Here is a 24037-nt window from a genome sequence, read left to right on the forward strand (position 1 = left end):
AAAGCTGAATGAACATTTTCCAAGAGTGGGGATTCCATACTTTTTGCCAGGGGTTGTATGTGTGTATACGAAAGGGTTTCCTTTTTGAATAATGCTGTGATCTGTGAGGCAGGATTGGGAGGTTTAGACTCTTCCTGTTGGTGCGACTGGGCAAGACTCTAATTAGGATGTATTCAATTCCACCCACCATCAGAGCTGTGAAGGAAGTTACATCATTTGCAGTCTGAAAGACTACAGAGGGCTGTGTTTCAGGCTATAGCTGCTGCAGGAAGTGGCTGTGGAAAGAAGTCTATCAGCAGGATATGCAGTGTGTCACATGGTACAAAGCCACAACTAAACCCAGAATATCAGGGGTTCTGCAGACAACAGAGCATCATGATCAGGTCTGATCTATGCTGGGATTGATCATTCCATTCAGTTCCAGTGAAAAGAAAGTTAGAGTTTAGCTTTAATGCAGTGCCATTTGGGGGCCTGAAGATCATGGGCATCCAATATTGTGTTTGAGTGGTGTGCATAGAGATTTCTCCAGATTCTCAGAATCTTTAAATAAATATATCATCGTCTACAGTACATGATATGAAAATTATTTTGCGATTGTAGATTAATGAACATTATTCTGAATAAATTCAATAAGTTTTAGATGCAGCTTTTCATAGATTGCTGAACCTCTGCCCATTTTTACTTCGAAGATGCTCTGACGCTCTAAAGCCAGATATAGATGCAGCCATTTTCTTTCCTGCAACCACAGGTCGCTCGATACCCCCATTAACAGAGTCAATGTTGATGGGGGAATCCCACCCATGCAGCCATTGTTTTCCTGGGTGTAGGAGCCTTCGCCCCTGGGGGAAAACAGTGATTATTGCTAGAAGCTACTGCATATCAATAATTGCATGTAAAACCCAACAGGCTTGTTGTTCCCAAGTTGATCGATCAATCAACTTGGGTACATTTAGCTTGCCCATACATAGTTAGAACCATCTATGGCTGGCTTAATATGCTCTTTTTGTTTCCCAATCATGTTACTGACCTGTTTCAAAATGTTCTTCCAGCTCTGCCTTATTAGTACCACTTACTTTGCCAGCTTTTTGTTGTTCTGTCCCAACTTTGCTGCCATCAATTTCAATATAACTGCACACAGTGGGAGTCAATGGCTTCATGGCTGGGACCTGCTGATCAACTGTGTTCAATCACAGGCCTGTGCCCTATGTTGACAATCAACACTGGGCTCTGTACAGAGAGAACAGTCTCTCTGTTTCCTAGATACAAGGATAAGAAACACAGAGATCTGTCAGAAAAAGCAGCATACTTTACACAGCACACATTTAACCCCTTGATTGTCCTAGATGTTAACCCCACAATTTATGTCTCTTTTTATATTGCTATTTGATTATATTCATATTTATTTTTTCCACTTCACTTGATGGTCTTTAATCACCTTTTTTTCCACGTTTCAGTTAATTCTGTTATTCATTCCACTTCCTATTGATTTTGATAGTGGTTTTTGGGTAACTTATTCACTGACATTTGTTTTCTCCTTGTGATCACATCATTCTTATTTGTTACACCATTGTGGATTCACTCCTGTAGCTATTATTGTGCACTTTTTGGCACTGGTTGTATGTGAAGTATTTTATCTATCTTGTTTTGTGATTATTCACTTATCAGCAGTTAATGTGATATTGTGTAATTAGGCTCACCTAAGTAGCGCAGCACCATTTTTTGTCACTGATTGCCTTTCACTATTTGTTTATAGTCAGGTGTTAGCAGCTACTTCATTTCTTTCTTTGGGTTAGTCCTTTTTTGGCAGCGCAGTGGGGTTCTCCCTTTCTTTTTTTCTACGTTGATGGCTACATACTGTAAATAATCAATGATGAACCTGAAGTCTTGCTGTGATGAGAGGTAGTTTGGATCCAGTCCTTGACAGAACTTGTCCAGACTTGTCAGCTGTGTACATTCCAGGCAGAGAACTGGCAGGCAGATTTCCTTAGCCAGCACTGTCAGAACCTGGGGGAGTGGTCTCTTAAGCCAGGGGTGTTCCAGGACCTGTGTCACAGGTGGAATACACTGGATGTGGACCTCCTGGCCTCCAGGTTCAGCAAAAAAAAAAAAAAGGTCTGGGTTGTCTCCAGGTACTAAGATCCTCTAGCAGAAGCAGTGCATGCTCTGGTGGCCCTATGGGATCAGTACACACTAATCTTTGCCTTTGCTTCCCTGAGAGTTGGTTAACGTTCACATTCCAGTGCGATTTGAGTACAGTTTGTTTTCAGCCCCTTCATGTGAATGGGCTGAAATCGCACAAAAAGTAGTGCATGCACTACTTTTGAAAAAACACTGCAACTGGATTACATGGTACTTTGGTACCATGCAATCCGGTATGGGCAAACACACCGCATTGGCTTTGTGAGTTTGGGAGGGCGGTAACTTTACACTGACACCCACTGCAGCCTGCAGACACAGCACACTTTAAACGTGGTACAGAAAATGCAAATGGATTATGGGTTTCCCACACCATGTTCCAGTTGGAAGTGGCACTAAAACTTCTTTCTTGTCTGCTTTGCAGGATCAAGGTGGAGGGCATTCCAGTTATCCCCATTGCTTTGGACTGGCTCAGGTTGATATGGTACACTGACTTGGTAAGACTCCTGGCTGTTGCTCTGTGGGCACTGCCATATCATCAAGATCTTCTGTCTCAGGCCCGACTTTAACGTCACAGCTGTTAAAATCCAGGTCTGTGATGTCTAGAAAGTCTATATTTTATCATCAGACTTGGAAGGCCTTCTTCACTTCTTGGGGTCTGGCTCCAGTTCACCCAAAGGAAATGACCTTCCCTTGTTTGGATGTGGGTTGGGCTGTCTCTCAGCTGCTGCCTCTTTCAGACAGGTTCCCTTTTTGTCATCCTAGCTTCTTGTTCACCATTCCTAGGTGGCTCAGACAAACCATCATGCAAGCTTGTGGTTTCAAAGATCGGGGTCCACCCTTTCCAGACAGGGTGCACTGCTTGGGTTTTTCGGCATCAACATAGAGATGTAAAAATTTCTAGAAATTTTGAAACCATGGGGAAAAAAAAGAAAATTTTTCTCCATAAAAAAAGGAAATTATGGAAAGATTTAAAAGAAAATTCAGTGTGGTGTAGTTTTACAAATTGAAAGTCATTTTGTTACACTCGGACTGTGAAATGCAGTGTATAGAAATGTATTATGATTGCAATAAAAGTACAGCTTATTCAGTAAATAAACTAAACTTGCTTTTTTAAAAATGCATTTTTGCAATTTCAAATGAAATAACAAGAACTTTTATGTTAAGAACATTTCAACTATACATGAGAACAGGTAACCACCCCCCTTTCCCTCATAATAATTTATAAGCTTCCTGCCAAAATGTATTTTCAGTTATTGACAATGCTGATCCAGAAGCAGATATTGCTCTTGCAATAGCTTGATCAATGTTCTCCTGATTTTCAGGTGCCATTTTATCTATAAATGTAGATATTGCATATTTTTGTGAGGCCGTGGTTTGGAACACTTCCTTCCTTGAAGATGCTGCAGGTGAAGAAACAATTTGTGGTAATCCAGAAACGGCAGAAAGTGTGTTTCTGGAATGAGAACTCTAAAGGGAAAAGCTACCTGCACTTTTATTATGGACCTCACCATTTCATTCCATAAAGTATTTTTAATGTCGTTAGGGTACCTCTGCCATGCAAGGATTTGTTTTGCTATCCTTGCAGCATTTGGACAAGAATATTCACAATATTTGCAAATTGCAGCTTCGCTCTTAGCAGAAATTGCAGTGTGAAAATGTTCCTAAACTCTAGATGTTGGTTTCATCATTCTACTGAGGAGAGGAAAAGAAAAAAAAAATTACTGATCAGATTATAGGTTTATACTGTGATGGTGGAGAATATTAACAGTCATCCTGATATAGGCCAAGGGGGACCACTCTCGTTCTGGGAGGATGTCCTATCAGTGATCAGTGGTGCGCTGTGTCCCTTGGTTACAGTGCATTACCGATCATGGTAAGATCTAATGACAGCGGCTCTTTACCACGTGATTGCTGTGTCCAATCACAGCTGATCACAAATGTAAACAAGGACCAGTAACTCATTTGTACCAGCCTCTTCTTCTCACACAGAGATCCTGTGTGAGGAGAAGCAAGTCCGGGAAACATGAGTTATGGATCTGTTATTACTGTGCACACCACCCCAGAATAAATAGTACTTGTCACCCATTTGTAGTGTACCCGTCACACATCGCCCATTAATGCCGCTATCACCAGTCCACGTCGCACATCACTCATCAGTGGTGCCATCAGCAGTGTACCCGACACACAGCAGCCATCAGCAGTCTACCTGTTCCAGCATCACCAGAGCCAGCCATGTCCAAAAAATGTTACCCTAGTGGGGAGGCATTTCAAATCCTCAGTATAACGGATGAAAGCAGCGGGGAGTTCTCACCATCCAATTCCAATTCGGAGTATGAACCTGTTGAAAGTATATGCTCAGTGACCAAATTAGAGGAGGAACGAGTCCCTCCAAAATAAGAAGGCACTCTGAAAACCAGTCAGCCACCAGCAGTGCTATACTCCCCAATGGTGAATCAGGAAACACCAATGGCACTAGACCCCTTGATGAAAGGCCCAGTACTAGTACTGGGGTATCATGTCAGACCCCAAGAATTAGGGCTCATAAAAACCTCCCAGACGCACTTGCGAACCCACCATGACCACCCTCCCACTTTGGATCAGCAAGTATTCCCCCCGCCCCCCTTTCACCGCACAGCCAGGTATTCAGACCAATACTGAAAATTTTTCATAAATGGGGAAAAATAATTAAAAAAATAAATAAAACTGACAGTTTAATTCTTTGTGGACCAGACCAATCTTTTCTGCCCAGCAATATATTGAAAACAACCCCAATTCATCCTATGCCCATCTGTTGGAATGGAGACGTCTCACAGTGAAGTTCATTTTTTTTTTTGTAAGCCCCATGTTAATCATGAGGCCCAAAAATAATTTGAAGGACATGCTTACTGGTCCACCCACCCCATCCATCACATTTATTCAGTAAAGACACTGACAGTATCTTTCTCAAATTTATAGAAAATATTGTCACTTCCCTTATCTACATCAGCAAGGATCTCCACCAGAAAACATTTTGGCGCTTATGAAGTCTGTTCACAGTATCACAGCATTTTCCCATGAACATTCCACCAACAGAAGCAGGCCGAAGACCCCCCCCCCCAAAAAAAAAAAGAAAAGAAAAAAAGTTGGGTATGCAGCAGAGGCATAGTTGACCCCAATAACCCTCCAAACTGGGCTATGCAGTGGAGACTGCTTCTGGCATTTTCACACATCACTAAAATATTATTTCCCCTTATTTTTAACAGACTGCCATTTCCACTTTTCTAATATCTGTGTTGACCAATTTCCTGCTGTCTCAACTAACCATGCCTCTGCCTTCCATCGTAATTCACCCTAGCCTGTCAACTGTACCTCTGCCTGCCACCTTTATCAACAACGTTTCTGCCTCCCACCTGAATGGATGTCGGCCCGTCAATCGACCATGTTTATTGCCTGCTGCTTAGACTGGTCGTTTGCCCTGTTACTGCAGTAGTGGGATACAAGACAACACAGGGGTTTCACATATGTAAGAGGCTTGAGCAGTGTTCCCAGTACAGAAAACCAGATTTTGGTTTTCTCCTGGTTTTGTAATTCCCAGATCAGGCTCTGGAGTCGAGAAGATTCGAAGAGATTTAGGTAGGAAGAAGCCTCTATCCCTGTGCCTAGGTCTTACCTGACTGAGGCCCTAAGCCTGATGTTCCTGTCTGGACCAATACTTTGGCTCTGCTAACCGTATCTCTGCTTGCTGCCTGTACTGACCCTGGCATGTTTATGGACCACATTCCTGCCTGCTGCCTGGAAGATTCCTTTGGCTGTTGCTAACCTTGTCTCTGTGGACAACTGCTCTACTAAAACCACTGGTAATTTTTTATATACCCTTTGTTCAGGCTCCTATACTTCCTGGCCAGTGAACATAGCATTGTGCTATGGGGGCAGCCATGTACCAGTAGGTTAGGCTTGCTTGGCTTTTAGGAACAGGAACCGCTGTAGGTGAAGCTACACTGCTATATTCACTGACCACTCTTACAGAAATGACCATTACAGTACATTGTTGTCTGTACAGGGTTGGTTGATTTTTATGTTACACAGGTTGCAATGTTGGGTATATAATCTGTTCAGTTATTGGAAAGGCCTTGTACATGTGGTATCCCCATATTTGGGAGGAGTAGCAAAATGTATTTTGGGGTGTAATTCTATGTATGTCCATGCTGTTTGTTAAAATATCTTATAGATTGACAACTTTGTGCTAATTTTTTTCCACTTTTTCCAAAAACTTGTGGAAAAAAATGACATGTTCAAAAGACTCATGCCTTTTAGAAAATATGTTAGGGTGTTTGCTTTCCAAATGGGGTCATTTTATGGGTAATTTCATTGTCTTAGTGCTCCAGGGCTTTCAAAAAATGTGATAGGGAGTTAGGAAATCAGATGTGTTCCTAGGACTCCTGAAGGTGCTCTTTAGATGTTGGGCCTCTCTATCTGGCTAGGCTGTAAATAAATCTCAACATGTGGTATCACCATACTCAGGAGAGTGTGTTTTATGGTGTAATTGCAAGCATGCCTATGCCGTGTGTGAGAAATAACAATATGACAATTTTGAAAATTAAAATGTTTTTTCTTTTTTCACAAAGAATAATGCCTCTTACTAAATACCTTGAACTGTCTACTTTCCAAAAAGGGGTAATTTGGAGGGCATTATGTACTGACTGCCTAACTCACATCTTGAGACCCTAAATACCAGGACAGTACAAAGGACTGATCAATTTTCAATGTTAGTATTCACAGCTTGTAGACTCTATAACTTTCACGCAGACTAAAGAATAGAAACTGATTTGGGTTAGTTTTACTAAAGCAATGTAGCAGTATAAATTCTGCCCTAAATGTACAAAGAAAAATTACTTATTTGCAAAATTTTGTATTAGAAAAAAAAGATGCATTTCTTTCAAACTTTTAGGTCTTTTTTTTTTGCTTATATTGCAAAAAATATAACCCAGTGGTGGTTAAATACCACCAAAAGAATGCTCTATCCTAACCACTAGCCTACAGGGCACTTATACCCCCTTCCTGCCCAGGCCAATTTCCAGCTTTCAGCGCTGTTGCACTTTGAATGACAATTGCGCAGTCATGCAACACTGTACCCATATGAAATTATCATCATTTTTTTGTGACAGATAGAGCTTTTGGTGGTATTTAATCACCTCTGGGTTTTTTATTTTTTCTTAAACCAAAAACCACTGAAAATGTTGAAAAAAAAAGTTTTTTCTTAGCTTTTGTTATAACATTTTGTAAATGAGTGATTTTTCTCCTTCACTGATGTGCGCTAATGAGGCTGCACTGATGGACACTGATAGGTGGCACTGATGGGCATTGACAGGCATCACTGATGGGCACTGAAAGGCAGCACTCATATATGGCACTGACTGGCACTGTTAGGCGGCACTGATAGGCAGCACTGACGGGCACTGATAGACGGCACTGATGCACACTGATAGGCGGCACTGATAGGCATTGCTAGGTGGCACTGATGGGTGACACTGAAAGGCAGCTCAGATGGGCACTGATATGTGGCATTGATGTGCACTGGTAGGCACTGAAATGTGGCATTGATGTGGCACTGGCAGGTGGCATGGATGAGCACTGACAGGTGGCACTGCTGGGACTACACAGATAATCAGTGCTCTGCTGATCAGTGAACATGTCCCCTCTGAGGGATGCCGATTACCGTCTCTCCTCTCCTCGAGCTGTCAGCATGACAGCTCGTGAGGAGAGAAATGCTGATAACCGGCATTTCCCTATTTACATGCAATCAGCTGTGATTGGACACAGCTGATCACATGACCGAGCCGACATCTTCGGCTCTGTCGATTGGTGATCCACATGTGCGGTTAGAATGGGAGGACGTCATATGACGTCCTCCCAGAACAAAAGAACCGCCTTGTGTCTGTCATTTTACTATATGGCGGGCGGAAGGCGGTTAAAGAAGGATAAAAATTTTGTTTGGGTGCAGTGATGAATGACTGAGTAATTGTCAAAGTTTGACAGTAGTGAAAGCTGAAAATTGGCCTAGGCAGGAATGGTGTAAAATAATCTGGTGTTGAAGTGGTTAATAGGAATCATTTAAATGTTATAAAGATAAACTAATTTGTCAGACAAATTCACCTTCTTACTTATCAATTAAGGCCTGATAGTTTCTGTCCTATCATCTACTGTATCCCAAGAATCAGCCAACTGTACAGGATGGAGCCTACAACCAAACTAAACTAGAACCTTTCCCCTGCAGTGCCCCCTAGTGGCTGATATGCATATTTCTGTTTGAGAACTGCATTGAGAAGTACAGTGTTACTTAATTGTATTCCAGGATTTGCTTGTCTTCAGCTGAGAGAACTTGCAATAATTTGGATTTTACATAATCTCATAAATTTTTAAATAAGGTCTTGATGTTAAATAGTTTAACTACCATGTCAAAATATTATATATACAGTGAAGGAAATAAGTATTTGATCCCCTGCTGGTTTTGAATGTTTGCCCACTCGCAATGAAATGATAAAAATCGAATGGTAGGTGTATTGTAACACAGAGACAGAATAGCAACAAAAAATTCAAAAGAAATGCATGTCCAACAAATTTTGCGCTGTTTTGCATGTTCATGAGGGAAATAAGTATTTGATCCTCTAGCATTCAGCAGGATTTCTTGCTACCAGGTGTCTTTCATACAGGTAAACAAGCTGAGATTAGAAGCAATCTCTTAAAGGGAGTGCTGCTAATCCAATTTTCTTACCTGTATAAAAGACACCTGTCCACAGGAGCAATCAAACAATCAGATTCCAAACTCTCCACCATGACAAAGACCAAAGAACTGTCCAAGGATGTCAGGGACAAGATTGTAGACCTACACAAGGCTGGACTGGGCTGCAAAATTATCGCCAAGCAGCTTGGTGAGAAGGTGACAACAGCTGGTGCAATAATTTGCAAATGGAACAAAACAACTGTCAGTCTCCCTAGGTTTGGTGCACCATGCAAGATCTCACCTTGTGGAGTGTCAATGATTATGAGAACAGTGAGGAATCATCCCAGAACTACACATGAGGATCTTGTCGATCTCCAGGCAGCTGGGACCACAGTCACCAAGAAAACAATTGGCAACACACTACGCCGACAAGGATTGAAATCTTGCAGTTCCCGCAAGGTCCCTCTGCTCAAGAAAGTACATGTCCAGGCCCGTCTGAAGTTTGGCACTGAACATCTGAATGATGTAGAGGACTAGTTGAAAGTGTTATGGTCAGATGAGACCAAAATCAAGCTCTTTGGCATCAACTCAACTCGCTGTGTTTGCAGGAGGAGGAATGCTGCCTGTAACCCCAAGAACACCATCCCAACTGTCAAACATGATGGTGGAAACATTCTGCTTTGGGGGTGTTTTTCTGCTAAGGGGACAGGACAACTGCATTGCATCAAAGGGACGATGGGTGGGGCAATGTACCGTCAAATCTTGGGAGAGAACCTTCTTCCCTCAGCCAGGCCATTGAAAATGGGTCATGGATGGGTATTCCAGCATGACAATAACCCAAAACACATGGCCAAGGCAACAAAGGAGTGGCTCAAGAAGAAGCACATTAAGGTCCTGGAGTGGCCTAGCCAGTCTCCAGACCTTAATCCGACTGAAAATCTGTGGAGGGAGCTGAAAGTTCGAGTTGCCAAACGTCAGCCACCAAACCTTAATGATTTGGAGAGGATCTGCCAAGAGAAGTGGGCTAAAATTCCTCCTGAGATGTGTGCAAACCTGGTGACCAACTACAGGAAACGTCTAACCTCTTTGATTGCCAACAAGGGATTTGCCACCAAGTCCTAAATAATTTTAATAAGTCCTAAATAAATAAGATTTTTAGACTGATCATTTCTTTGTGAGTGGGCAAACATTCAAAATCAGCAGGGAATCAAATACTTATTTCCTTCACTGTGTGTGTATACATACATATATATATATATATATATATATATATATATATATACACACACACACACAACGTATCCCACCCTTTTTCCTTATAGAAGCATTTGGGGGGAAAAAAACGGTTTTAATTTTTTCCTCCCAATTTTTCCGTTTATTTTTCTAAAGGCCTTCATGTTCTTTACCCAAGGTGACAATGTTCACTGTGCAACATCAATAGGTCAATGGGAATAGTAGTAGAGATTACCTCTCCTTTTATATGGTGTTATGTAGTCCACAGAGATAGCTAGGGGCAATGTACCTGTGCAGTACAAGCAGAAAACACAGTCATCAGCTCAGAAGATTTGAGGCCAGATCAACAGGTTTTTTTTTTTTTCGCACTTATCAAACAGATGAAATTATTTCAATAATATATGAAGGGTCAAAAGCAAGAAAATACAAGTAAATTTTTAGGATCTACCTACACTATTTTTCCACTAAAGCTGGCCATAGATGGATCAAAATGCATCTGGTTCAGCAGAAACAGGCTGAATTTAGATCCAACTTTGGTCAGGCTGGTTGTATTCAAGTCAATTTATCAACTTTGGTACAACCAGCCTGTCAGTTGCTTTTTGTAGCTGGTTTTAAGTTACCTTTTAATAGGCCTTTTGTTTATATAGGTATTCTGCTTTAATGCAAACATGACATCACCCTTGCTTGGAAATCTTCCTTATATTCAAAAAAGTGTAGCGCTAAAAATTATTCAATAGTTCTATATCTACCAATAAAAAGTGAAATAATAAATTATACACGTATATGTATAAAATGTGATCCAGTCCCACCACAATTAAAAGGAGAAGTACAGCCAAAGCTCTTTCGGACGTATTTTTCATGTGGATTACAGAAGTGCAGTTTATTCTGCACTCCTGTGACCCGTTTTCAGCTGACAGTCAGCTGACGTCACTCTGGGGAAAGATGCCGACTTTACAGTTTGGATCCACCCCAGAATCTAGAGCGGCACCTAGCTCAGTCTCTCAGCGAAGCGCTGAGAGCCTGAGCAAGCGGCTCCCACCCCTTCCACAGCCCAGTGCTCCAGTGAGATCTGAGAAGACAGCGGTGACTGACAGTCCCACACTCTGATCAGAGCGGAGAGGAGAACTCAGCAACCAGCTATCATGTGATCGCTGAGTTCTCACCCTTAGAGCCGGCGGGGGACAGATGAAGCATCGGACCGATGCTTCATCCACCTAGGTAAGTATAAGGGGGAAAAGAAAAAAAAAATAAATACCCATACTTATACCATTTAAAGTAGTTTTACTTGCACAATTTAAAAGATAAGAATAAATATCATGTAAAATAACGTATATAAATTATATGTATATATTTATAATTTCACTTTCTATTGGTAGATGTAGAACTATTGAATAATTTTTAGCGCTGTACTTTTTTGAAGATCATTCTTGAGTACTGTGTATTTGGGTATAGTGCTTGTTGCTGTATATAGTTTATTTGTGTCTTAGCTAATTTCTTTCTTCTTTTTTCAGTTTGTGAATCTGTTTGCAGAACCCAAAAGTGTACTTTTTGCCAAAAGTTGATCTGGTGGGCAGCAAACTTTATGGTCTTTCAATATTAAAGTGGAACTTTAGATCAAAGTTAAACATGGGTGAGCAGGCAGGAATTGTAATGCAGAAGAGACATGCTTTGTCTCTTCTAAATTAAAGTTACTTACCTGCCTGTTTGCCTTTGTACAGTAAGACCAAGCATGTGCAGCTTATTGTACAAATTCGGCAATGCTGAATCTGACTGAACACCTGCGCATGCACGGGAGTGACGTAATCCCCACCTAGCACTTAAAACCGCTGGAGACGAGGTGAGTATAGCTCCGCTTTAATGCACTCTCATATCTAAGGAATAGCAGCCATTTATTTTCAAAAGCAACACAAAATTGATTTTTTTCAATTTATTTTTATTCATCAAAACCGAACAGCAACAGGCACGTATTAAAATGAGTGTGGCAAAGCCGTGTACAAATGGCTTCACGCTCAAGCAGTCTCCCCCCACCCCCCCAAAAAATGTCTGTTGCAACAAACTGTAAACAGATGATAAACAGTCTTTAACAGCAATACCAAAGAAATTACAAATTAGCTAAAAAAGCACCATTTTTTTCCTTTTTAAATCTACATAACAGTTGTGCTCACTATACTTAAAACAAATTACAAAATAATGGAATGTTTTAAGTTTAAAATTAGTCCTGCCACTGGTCCTAAAAACAACTCATCGTACAACAAAATCCCACAGAACTGTATTTCACTTAAAAAAAAACCCAAAAAATAAAAAATAAAAAACAGAACAGTGAACAAAAAAAAATCAAAACAAAAACAAAACAAGGAACAAAAATAAATGCACATATCAAGAAGAAGAAGAAGAAAAAAAAAAAAAAAAACACCACGTTTGGTCACTTAGCTTTGTGCATAGATTAAGGCATTTTAGCAATTTGTTACAGTTCACTCATCGTACAGCGATGATGACTGAACCAAAACGTAGACCACGGGTGGCAGAGTCAACACAGCAGCTGAGCTGAACCTACAACTCCCACCATCTATAAGACTTTTAAAAATTATGGGAGTTGGCGTTCAGGCAAAAGCTTTTGTGAGGAAGATTCCAAACCCATGGGAGAGACACAAAACTGATCGCATGCACACTACGCATACACACACAATACAGCCCCTCTCAGCACTCAAACACACAGGCACACTGCAGCAAAAAAGGCATTTGTACCCTTGTCCGAACGACAATTCCCTTCCCTCTTTATTTCAGATTGGCAAATACCCTGAGCTGAATATGGTGTTTACATTAATTTCACCTTTTATGTGCAGTTCAAGTGTTCAGTAGTGGAAAAAGGAAAAAATAGCATGCAATGCATTTCACTGTAGCTCTGCCAAACAGCCAGGATACACTCCTTGTACTCTGCTGTTAAATTAGTAAAAAAGAACAAAAAAAGCTGAATTCCAACTACTTCTGGATTGAAGCCTGGCTGTATGCTTACAGAAATATTGCAAAATGGGGGTGTAGAGGTCTGTGGTAAAGAAAATGAAGTTGGTGGTGTGTCAAGGGTAAGGGAGGATTGCAGTCCAAATTTGTTCTCTTAAATAATCATACAAAAAAAATCCAGTTAGTGGTTCCTTCACAACCATGCGTCAAGGCAAGTTTTCAGTCAGTATTTTCAGTGTATTTGTAAACAGCATTCCTTGCCAAGGCAGCAAAGCAGTGCGGGCACTTCACATTTCCAAGTGAGAATTCAACACAAAGTGGAAGGTAGAAGATCAGTCATTAGATTCTGGCAAGATCCCACCAGGTGCTGACAAAAGGTTTCTTCCATTTCTAAGAAAACCGTTTCCCTTTAACGTCACCTAAAAAAAAAACCAAACAAAATGGGGGGGAGGGGGGGGGAGTGTAGGGACCTGTGGCACATAAATAAGAATCTTCCTGCAGTTTTCAGTCATTGCTGTGCTTTGCATATTCAAGCTTTGATACAAAAGCCAACTGAGGTATGTGCATATTGCTCTATGTTCAGGTCTTCTTGTGGATGGGGCCAAAAGAAAAAAGAAGAACGTTTAAGGAAAACTTGGAGATAAATAATGCTGGCATTATTTTTCTTAATGTGTAACCTTGGCAATCAGGCTCAATTGCTTTCTCACCAAGACCTTTTTCGTCTCTCTGATAAATCCACCAAAAAAAAAAACCTGCTGTAATACATGCTCTAGGTTCATGGTGCACAATCTTCCTGAGGTAAAACAAAAAATAGGTCAGTCATCAAAAGCAGGATCAGCTTCTTCACTACTAGACCGTTCCTGCAGCATTCCTTTCCAGCTGGCTTTATTTAGTCCGACGTGGCCTAGCATGGTCTGTGACAGCCTGGTGTTACTGAACCTGGCCCACTCCACAAACAATGGTTCCACCAAATAGGTGATAAAACCTTCGCAACAAAGAAGAGACAAACAAAGAAAAAGAGGACAAATTATTTAAAGTGTTACTAAAAGCAGATTTTTTTTTAATTAAAATAACAAACATGCTATACTCACCTGCTCTGTGCAGTGGTATTGCATAAAGTGGCCCGATCCTCCTCCTCTTAGGTCCCCTGCCGGCAATCCTGGCTTCTCTTCTTTGTGTGTCCCCATACCAAGCCGTTTGCTAGGGGACACACTGCTTGCTCACTCCTGGCCTGTGTTACTACGGAGCCGCGCTTCATAGACACACACAGCAGGACTTAACCCTGCCCCCACTTCCTCTTTACCGCATTTGATTGAAAGAAGCAAGAGCCAATGGCTTCTGCTGCTGTTCGAGTCCCTGTGTGAAGAGGAAGCGGGGGGAGAAGAGATGCAGCCATGCACAGTGCTGATCTTTTCTCCTCTCTCTTCCTCTTCCCACAGGGAAACTAAAAATGTTTTTTACCTTAATGCAAGCAATGCGGTAAGATAAAAAAAAAAGCTTTCAGGTTTAGTATCACTTTAAGATTAAAGTTCAATTAATGAAAAAAATCTAATTTCTGATGTTTTGGTCAGACTTGATATATCCCTCTGAAACCCCTATAGGTTACTACCCAACTTTTTTTTGTGCAGAACATTGTTAACAAATACAAACTCTTACTTAGGTGCGTAGGGTAAAGAAATAAAAATTACAGAATTCAGCCGGCCATAGACTGATCAAAATTTGGCTGATTCAGCAGGAACCGGATGAATTTTGGTCCATCTGTGGGCAGGCTGATTGTACTGAAGTTGATGTGTCTTTTTTTTTTTTTCTCTTTTTTCGCTTAGTAAGGACTGGTTCACATCTGTGCAGGCACAGCAGCCCATTCACCTAAACGGGTAAAATGTGAGTTTCATAAGCAAGCATTAGCAATGTTCTAATGAAAAAAATGTTTGCACTAACCTTTAGTTATTACAATTCTACAAGGGAAAGGATTTGAGTAATTTACACTTGTGGATATATAATCTAGTGCTGCTAATGCACCAGTGTTGAATGCTTATTTTCCTACACAGAATCCAGCTAGGTTGGGAGTACGGTAATGCTTAGCATAAAGTTGTGAATTTGCTTTAGCCAAAGAATTGTTCGGATCCTGTAAAGATCTTTCCCAGTTATTTATATGGAGGTTCATGCTACTCATGTGTTAAGAATTACCTTGCAGAGCTACATAATAAAATAATCAAATCCGGTTTTCAATATACTGATCCTGCAACCATGTACAACAAACGTATAAAAGTTACTTGCTACCACACTTGGTGCTTCTTACCGATCTGGATGTTGGCTATGTTAGATGTGTTCCTGTCACACAGCGGACTGATGTCCAAGTTGCATTTTCTTTCCACATCCCCTAACAAACAGATATGTTAATTAGTCCATTTTCAGCACACACTACAAATTTCGCTCTATGGTGTTTGATCACTAGAGGAATTTGTTGAAGATTTTTATGATATTTGTATGATATTTTTCTTGCATTGAAAGTTTCTAGAAAGTATTTTTTGCTCCTCCCCCCTCCCCTGCCCCCACTATTACCAGCAATTAAAGCTGGAAATTTCTTTGTATTACACAGCAAGAGCAGCTATCAAGATACAGTCACCACTATACAAAAAAAACCCCCAAAACTTACAGATAGCCTGCAAGAGTCACTGAATAAGTGCAATGTATTGTTTCATTGCATTTACTATTCCATTCATATGTAGAACTTTGATCTGCATATGATATCACCTAATAAAAAAAAGGCTTTTTAAATAAAACGTATTCCTATTTAGCCACTTATTAATGCTTAGTTAACCCTAGTAAACTCAATTCTTCGCTTCTCCCCTTATCTATTCTTCAGCTGCTTTTTCTGTTAACACTTCTGTTTACATATTTGCAAATAATGGTCATTCATATGACGGTCATGCCAAAAGGATAGTGCAATTACAAGTACAATTAGGAAAGGTGATGCTGGTTAAAGTAATGTCTCAGTGCACATAATGTGTGACAAGGAAAAGGAAGCAGAGAAGACTTGTAATACTAGAGCAGAGGAAAGTATTGCTAATAAACGCTGACAAAAGGAATATAGTAAATTACATATATACAGTATACTCTAGTAATCCAAGTCTCTACACTTGAATATGTAAAATAGTGCAGTCTAACCTTTCAGGAATTATTACAAATGTCCACTGGGCATTGGCTTTTTTAATGCAACTATGAACAAAATAAAAATGACATTTAATCTGAAACAGGCCAAGCCATCTATTACATTTGGCAGTTACAGAACTGGGACAAACCACATACACTGCAGGTGCTTACAAGAGTCGTATTTGACAGCCATACAGGTGCGTATCCTCAAAACGCACACTCTCTGCATTCAGGGACAAGCATCTGTATGGCTATCAAATTGGGACCAGTGGCTTTGTCTCAATAGACACGAATGTGACTGCCTGCACATGGATGCATGGAACACCTGTACATCCCAGGAGGGCAAACACGGCCCTTCACACACATGTACTCTTAAGTACACTTGTTTGAACAATTATTATTACGTGTCCATCTAAGTCTACCCTGTCAACAGGGTGACAAACTTGCTGTTCGATTTCACTTCAAAAGGAACAGTGTTTTCAACCTATAACTGGAAGTAGAAAAACAGCATCTGTACTAAACAATCGCATATCTCAAATCATAACTCAAAGTGCATAGATAAAGTGATCCTTCGTTAAAATCAGTATACAGAAATCAAATGACAATTACAGTATATATCTAAAAGTCCATATACTGCACGATCACATAGACTATAACAATGCAACCATTCACAGGTCAGGTATAAAGCGGAGTATACACGTATTGAAATTCAGCTGGACCAGCAGTAACCAGACTAATTTTGGTACGTGTTTGCATCTCTCTGTTCAACAGAAGCAGATTTAATGACCGGCTTCTGTTGAACGGTCCTGCTGGTAAACTAGCATTCCATCTGCACATGTAGTCATTGGCCGTCAGAATACAATAGTGCATCCACATAGCTTTTATGGATGCGGGGAGCTGTTGAGTCTTTTTCTGGTGAACGAAAAAAAAAAAGAAGAAAAATATGCCTATATACCCTGCTTAAGGGTCTTCCAATCTCATCTCCACCGGTAATGGGACATGAATTCAATACAGGGAGAATAAAAACACAAAGCACTCACAATAGTGAAAGACCAACAGTACCAATGATTTTAAAACAAGGGGTTTAAACCACATATCTGAAGTAATAGCAGATATATAAAACTGAGGATGCTGACTGGAAAACTCAGGAAGGATGGCCAAATATACATGGTGACATCAGTCCTAATTCAGTTTGAAGCATTTCATTATATGCAATGTCATCAGGGGCATGGTGTTCAACTTGTGTCCATGCCCCTAATGATGTTATGTATGATGAAACATGTTGGGTAGAGTTAGGGCGTGATTGATTGTGAGATACCTGTTATAAGTGTCACCTGATTCTTTACAACTGAATGTCATTTGTTTATTGCACTTTAGAACTCTGTTTGAGACACAGTGTGATCGTTATTGTCTATTCTCATACATGTAAATTGTTTTTGGCAATAACATTTATTGATTACTTTATGCATTTGCACATTCACATGCATGCAAGCTATTGATTTTATGAGGTGGGTTTAGCACATCACACTTGTCTCCTAATCATTTTGTGTATTGACAGTGTTTTGTGTTTATGTATGAGTGCTTATTCACCCGTTTGTTTGTTTTTTTCCTTGGATTTTAAGGAAGTCATGTAAATTTGTTACATACACAGGGTTTATTGCAGCACATTGGTTCTCACATTACAATTTAAATATGCTTTACTTACCTTGGTAGAAGAATTCTTCAGTCACTTTCTCACTCCACTGCTTGCTCAGTTCCCAGGTCCGGCAAGGGTTACAGATGTCTGCACACTTCAAAGCCATCTGTCAAGTCAGGACACAAAGCTGATAACATGTAAGCATTACAAAAGGCTCAACCTTTTCAAATTAAAGTGGAATTTCGACCTACTTGTAAATTCCATATCTTGGGAGAACAGTAAAGGACACAGGCTGAGTATTCACAGACCTCGTATTATATATATATATATATATATATATATACACTTTCAAGTGACTGGACACTGGCAAAGCTTATGAGGACATGTTCCTGAGTGCCCCAACTATAACCTGCTAGTTCTCTGTTTTGTAGCAAGCAATGCAGAGTAACCAGGCAACAGAAGGTTGGGTGGCCTGTGTTCGGTTCCAAGATATGGAATTTACAGACAAATCAAAATTTTTAATTGTACAATACAGGCCACAGGCTGAGACACAGACCCTGGGACCCTCCCAAGCAAAGAATGAGAAGGTCAGGCAAAGAGAACTGTGCCAACAGACCCAACACAAACACAGGTCAACAGATCCATCTTCACAGTTACTGCAAGAATCTTGTGGCCAAAAGCTACATCTGCAGAAAATTGGGCTTTCACCTGGTAAAAATTTGAAAAGGTATGAACAGAGGACCAGGTGGCAGCCTTACAAAGTTGGGTCACAGAGACTTGGTGCTGGAATACACCCACCGACCTGGTGGAGCAGGCAAGGAAAAGCACAAGAAGAGTTTTTTCTTTTAGAGTGCAAGCTCAAACAATTATTTGCGTTATCCATTGAATGATGATGGACTTGGATGCAGGGAGATAAGACAAATAGGCAGTCCATTTTTCTGATAGAAGCGGTTTTGCAATGAGGTAGACTGATGGCTCTGACTAAGTCTAGGCAATGAAGAGCAATTTCCTGGGGAAGAGCACAAATATGGAAGAACTATGACTTCACTGACATGAAAAACTGGTGCCACCTTAGGAAGGAATGATGGCCTTACATGTAGGATCACCTTTTCATTGTGAAAAATTAGCTGGCGGCTCTCTTGTAAATAAATCGTTACTCAGAGACAAGTCTGATAGGCGTGGTGGCAACCAAAAAAAAGCCACTTTGCAGAAGAGGGGATATACCTGATGGGCTCTAAGGATGATTTCTGTAGGGCAGACAAACCATTGGAAATCCTAAGGAACCACATGGTGCTGTAGGAGAGCCTGATCTGAGACACAACATGAATAAAGGTTTTGACAAGGAAGAGTAATCTCTAGGACTGAAGTGCCTGTGTTCACACCATGCAAAGAAGGATTTCCAGGTACTATAATAGAAGAACTTCCTTCTGGCAGTTGCCAGATTCCAAGACTCCTATGTGTCTTAAGACTTGGGATTCAACAGCCATGCCTTTAAAGCCAGTGATTGAGAATAGAGGGCCCCCTGAGACAATGTTTTGGGGAGAGGCCAAGGGTCATCTCCTAGTAGCCCAAGTATGTCTGCACACCAGGTTCTTCTCTTCGCCAGTTTGGTGCAATGAGAATCTTTTGTTTGCTCTTGATTTATTTTGTGGAACAGACGAGGTACACCTCACACTGGAGGAAAGGCATGATTAGGCTAAACTAAGACCAGGGGATTATCAAGGGATCCAATGCCAGTGCTAGAGGATCCTTGATCCTGGCCATAAACAGAGGACGTTTGTTGAATAGGGAGGCCAGGACTTCCACATACAGGGTCCTTCATCTCAGACATATCATGTTGAAGGGCTCCATTCCCCTTGGTCTGGGTAGTGGCAGCCTAGGTAATCCGCTTTCTAGTTATCTGCTCCTGGGATGTGGACTGAAGAGATTGCTGGACAGCAAGACTGTCTGACTTGCTTCCTTCAAAGCTGTAGGATTCCTGGTGCCCCCTTGGTGGCTGATGTAGGACATAGCAGTCACATGCATGGTGTCCTTGCTAAAGGAGGGGTCTAGTACTGCAGAGTCATCTTTACTGCTCTCAGCTCCAGGATGTTGATGGGGAGCTTTGTTTCCACTTATGACCAAGGGACTGGAACACTGCTCTCAAGCCTGAAACACTGGCATCTGGTGTTCTCACTTTCCAATGATAAGGAAGGAAAGATTTCTCTATTGTTAAGGCTGGGTTTGAGATTCAAGCATCTGAGTATAATATAAGGACTCTAGCCAGAAATGAAAGCAAAGTGTGTGACCATTGATGTGATGTGTTCCTGGTCATTTTCCTGAGGCTAAGGTCTGAATGGTTGAGTGTAAAGTTTTGTTGCAGGGTCCTACCTGTTTCTGGTTTGAAAGAATCACTTTTTGTTAGATCATGTCTTATATAGGACTGATTCTGAATGGGAGTGATTTTTTTTTTTCATTTTTGATCAGCTGATGCCCTTGCAGGGTTCTAATGAAAAGAGTGGCAGGGTCTGCATTCCCTCAGAAGTGATTAACAGTTTAGGAAAATCTCACCAAAACTGACATTTTTGAGGAATGCCCAAAATCAAACTTGTATCTTAGAGCCAACGTCTGGCCAGTTCAGTGAGCCAATCAAACAAGCCTGAAATGCCATCTCTTCTCAACTGTACAGAAAGCCTCAAAATTGCAATATTGCATTGAATTTTAAGTATACACAGGTGAGCAACCGTACAGGATCCAATGCCCGTAGCAACATTAACACTAGCCCCATGGTGTGGGGTTTGGGTACCAAGGTTTTAATAAGGTTGGACAGATCTGGATACCCTGCTTCCATTTTTGTATTATGAATACTCAACCTGTGTCCTGTACTGTATGATTAAGACATTTGTTTTCCAAGAGCTACATAGCATAGAGTTCCTTATTTGCCATCATACATTATCAAAGGATCAAATCGAGAAGAAAACAGGGAATACTTTTTACAGACATTTTGGGCAGGTTTTATATATGAGTAGCTCTGCAGCACATAGTGTGCACTTACCGCTGCCTAGCTGCAGTATCTTTCTATTTGTGTGAATTGGGTTTTTCACTTAAGCTTTTTTTTTTTCCAAGGCAAATCCCAGGCCATGGCTATTAGAAATTGCATCCTTGCGCCTGGGTTCACACACTACCTCCCACTGCCTTCAATGCAAAAATTGTGTCCCATTGACTGCAAGGCAAAAATGACTCCCATTGTCTTCAATGCAAAAACTCCTCTCAATAGCAATCCTATGTGAACACTTATCTCCGCTTGCCACTTATCACTTGTGAGTCTGGAACGCACCGCTACAAACTGGCACAGGACCCTTTTTGTAATGGCCCTCAAAACACAATGTGTGTGGATCGATTCTGTGTGAACCACCTCAATAGGAACATATAATATCTAGCCTGTCGTGCAAATCTGTGAATTTGGATATGCCTCCAGAACTGCAGATGTGCGAACCAGGGTGGTTCCATTCACAGCTGGGCATTTTTGTATTGTGGCAGAATGGCTGTGATCACTTGATGCAGGTTCAGGTGCCACCATTTTCAATGGCACCTAAAACGTGGTGCAATTTTTGCCATGACTGTCATGCAGCAAATTGCATGAAGCGTGTCGCCCAAAAGTTGCTTTGGCCTGGAGCTGACAAACCACGCTTTGCTTAAAAAAAAAAAAAAAACCTGGCTCCTAAGTTTTTTAGCTGGCTCTTAGATTCAAAGCAAATTTGTCAAGCCATGACATAAATGGAACTTTAAGGTGAACTAATATAAACAATTTATGAATACCTGCAGGATGAAATGGCGATGACCAGCATTGTCCAGGCATAAGTCACCTTTATCTAGATGGGTTCTGAACTGTGACAGGTATTCATTTTGCCGACTAATGTCTGTAGCAAGAATGATGGAACCCAACTGGCTTTCCATTTGTTGCCTGAAAAACAAAAAAACTAATGAAACATTGAATTTTTTTTTTTATTATTATTATTATATAAACTCACCCTCTCACGTTTGTCACATGTGCTCAGAGTGAAACCGCGCTCATCTGTGAAAAGCACAGGGCACCAGTGGTGGACCTGATGATTCTGGTGTTCAATGGCAAATGGCAATCGAGCTCTATTGTGCTGGACAGGGAACAGGGCCCACTACAGGATGTTGGGCCCTCAGGCCACCCTCATGAAGTCTTTTTCTGATTGTTTGGTCAGAGACATTGACATCAGTGGCCTGCTGGAGGTAATTTTGTAGGGCTCTGGCAGTGCTCATCCTGTTCCTCCTTGCACAAAGGAGCAGATACCGGTCCTGCTCATGGGTTAAGGACCTTCTACGGCCCTGTCCAGCTCTCCTAGAGTATCTGTCTGTCTCCTGGAATCTCCTCCATGTTCTTGAGACTGTCTTGGGAGACAAAGCAAACCTTCTGGCAGTGGCACGTATTTATGTGCCATCCTGGAGGAGTTAAGACTGCCTGTGCAACCTCTGTAGGGTCCAGGTATCGCCTCATGCTACCAGCAGTGACACTGACCCTAGCCAAATGCAAAACTAGTGAAAAACAGTCAGAAAAGATGAGTAAGGATAAAAATGTCAGTGGCCTCCATCCGTAAAATCATTCCTGTTTTGGCGGTCATCTCATTGTTGCCCATCTAGTGCACCTATTAATTTCATTAACACCAAAAGCAGCTGAAACTGATTAACAACCCCCTATGCTACTTTACTGACCAGATCAATATCCCAGGAGTTTAAATTGACTTGATGCTATACTCTTAATAAAAAGTGTACCTTTAATTTTTTTGAGCAGTGTACATATAACAGTCATCACAAATTAGAAACACACGCACATAACCAAATAAAACAGGGTGGTAATGTCCATGAAAAAATGGCATTGTTTAATGTTCAACCCCAGACTACAAACTTTACAAGGTCTGAAATACATGAAAAAGTGTATACTCTCTTTCTGAATTTTGTCCAGCCTTATGACAGATTCACATACAGGAAGGGAAAAAATATATTAATCTGTCACATGAAGGCTGGCACAGAAGCTGGAGTGTCCATATCGGATACCCTGATCTCATTTTAGTAACACTCCCTGTGAGCTCCCTGTCCATCCACTCCTCTTGCCATGTAGATAGGCATGGTAGCCAATAGGTTTTACTGCTGAGGGGACAGAGTATGATGAGAATTCTGAAAGACTAGCTTCCCTGCAGGTCTGTCTCCCTTTTGATTGACAATGAGCGAATTCCTTAACCGCTAGACAGCCCAGCCCAAACTGAACACTAACTGGTCTCTGTATGCGAACATAGACATGATCTTTATTGCATCCAGTTTTATCTACAAACTGGTAGTAATTTCTTCTTGAATTTTTACAGCCATAGAAACACATTGTGAAATTGGCAACCATACTGCCAAAAAAGTGTCACAAATGTATTATTGAATTGCCATCAAATCCCTCTTTTCTTCCAATTTTATAAATCTATAATATTTTTTTTTTGCACCATAAATTTCCCACCTACAGACACAATAAGATGCCCACTATCTCAGTTTTTCTACTGTGTCCCTCAGTTTCAGTTTGTTACCAGGGCCCAAATTTCTCTGCCTTCACAGTTTGGCCAAGGCAATGGTCATTTCCCTGTCCACGGAAAATACCAGGGACCAGTAAAGGTATTCTCAATGAGCAGGGTGATGACAGTTGTGGAACGTAACCCTGTTTTTCTGGCAGAGAAGCTTCTAACAAACACTGGCGTTGCAGTGTAATCCATATAAAAATTTAGTCAGTTAATAGTGAAACAGAAAAAATACAAACTTTCAGCAATGCACAACAGATATTAAACTTACACAGATATATCCAGCTTGTGCTGGTAATATTCTTGCAAAGTTAACTGATGCTCTGAATATCACAGAATAATGTGAGGGACATAAGCATTTCACATTAACCAACTAGAATGAAGAATACTAGTAACATACCTTTCTTCCAAACACGTGTGTGCAAACAAACCAGATTCTCGCAACAAGCCCACTGCTGACCTCCAGTGGTGGTTTTCTAATACTGAGGTATTCTAAAATGCAAACAGACAAGCAGTAAAAAAAAACAAATAGCACAGACTTGCTACATTATATACTTAATACTATTATTTCTATATTACGGAACACTGTTGAGTAGAACACTGAACTTCAGCTATGTTATCATATACCACATACCAATTATTCTGCTGCCAAAC

The 24037-nt window shown here is 40.8% G+C and overlaps 1 protein-coding gene across 4 annotated transcripts in view; it reads right to left on the reverse strand.

Annotated features, from left to right (window-relative positions):
- Positions 1-11984: 11984 nt before the first annotated feature.
- The window catches only part of PDE7A (phosphodiesterase 7A), a 182348-nt gene continuing 170295 nt past the window's right edge, over positions 11985-24037 (reverse strand). For all 4 annotated transcript variants that reach the window (XM_089685335.1, XM_089685336.1, XM_089685337.1 and 1 more), the window contains 5 exons: positions 23784-23875; positions 21618-21762; positions 17889-17985; positions 15330-15410; positions 11985-14015 (listed from right to left, as the gene is read on the reverse strand). In XM_089685335.1, coding sequence (XP_089541461.1) covers positions 13846-14015; positions 15330-15410; positions 17889-17985; positions 21618-21762; positions 23784-23875 — 585 coding nt within the window. In that variant the 3' untranslated portion in view covers positions 11985-13845. The remainder of the gene's footprint in view (positions 14016-15329; positions 15411-17888; positions 17986-21617; positions 21763-23783; positions 23876-24037) is intronic.

Source organism: Staurois parvus, unplaced genomic scaffold, assembly GCF_062004578.1.
Source record: "Staurois parvus isolate SC_StPar_1 unplaced genomic scaffold, SC_StPar_1.0 ptg000371l, whole genome shotgun sequence".
Lineage (NCBI taxonomy): Eukaryota > Metazoa > Chordata > Amphibia > Anura > Ranidae > Staurois > Staurois parvus.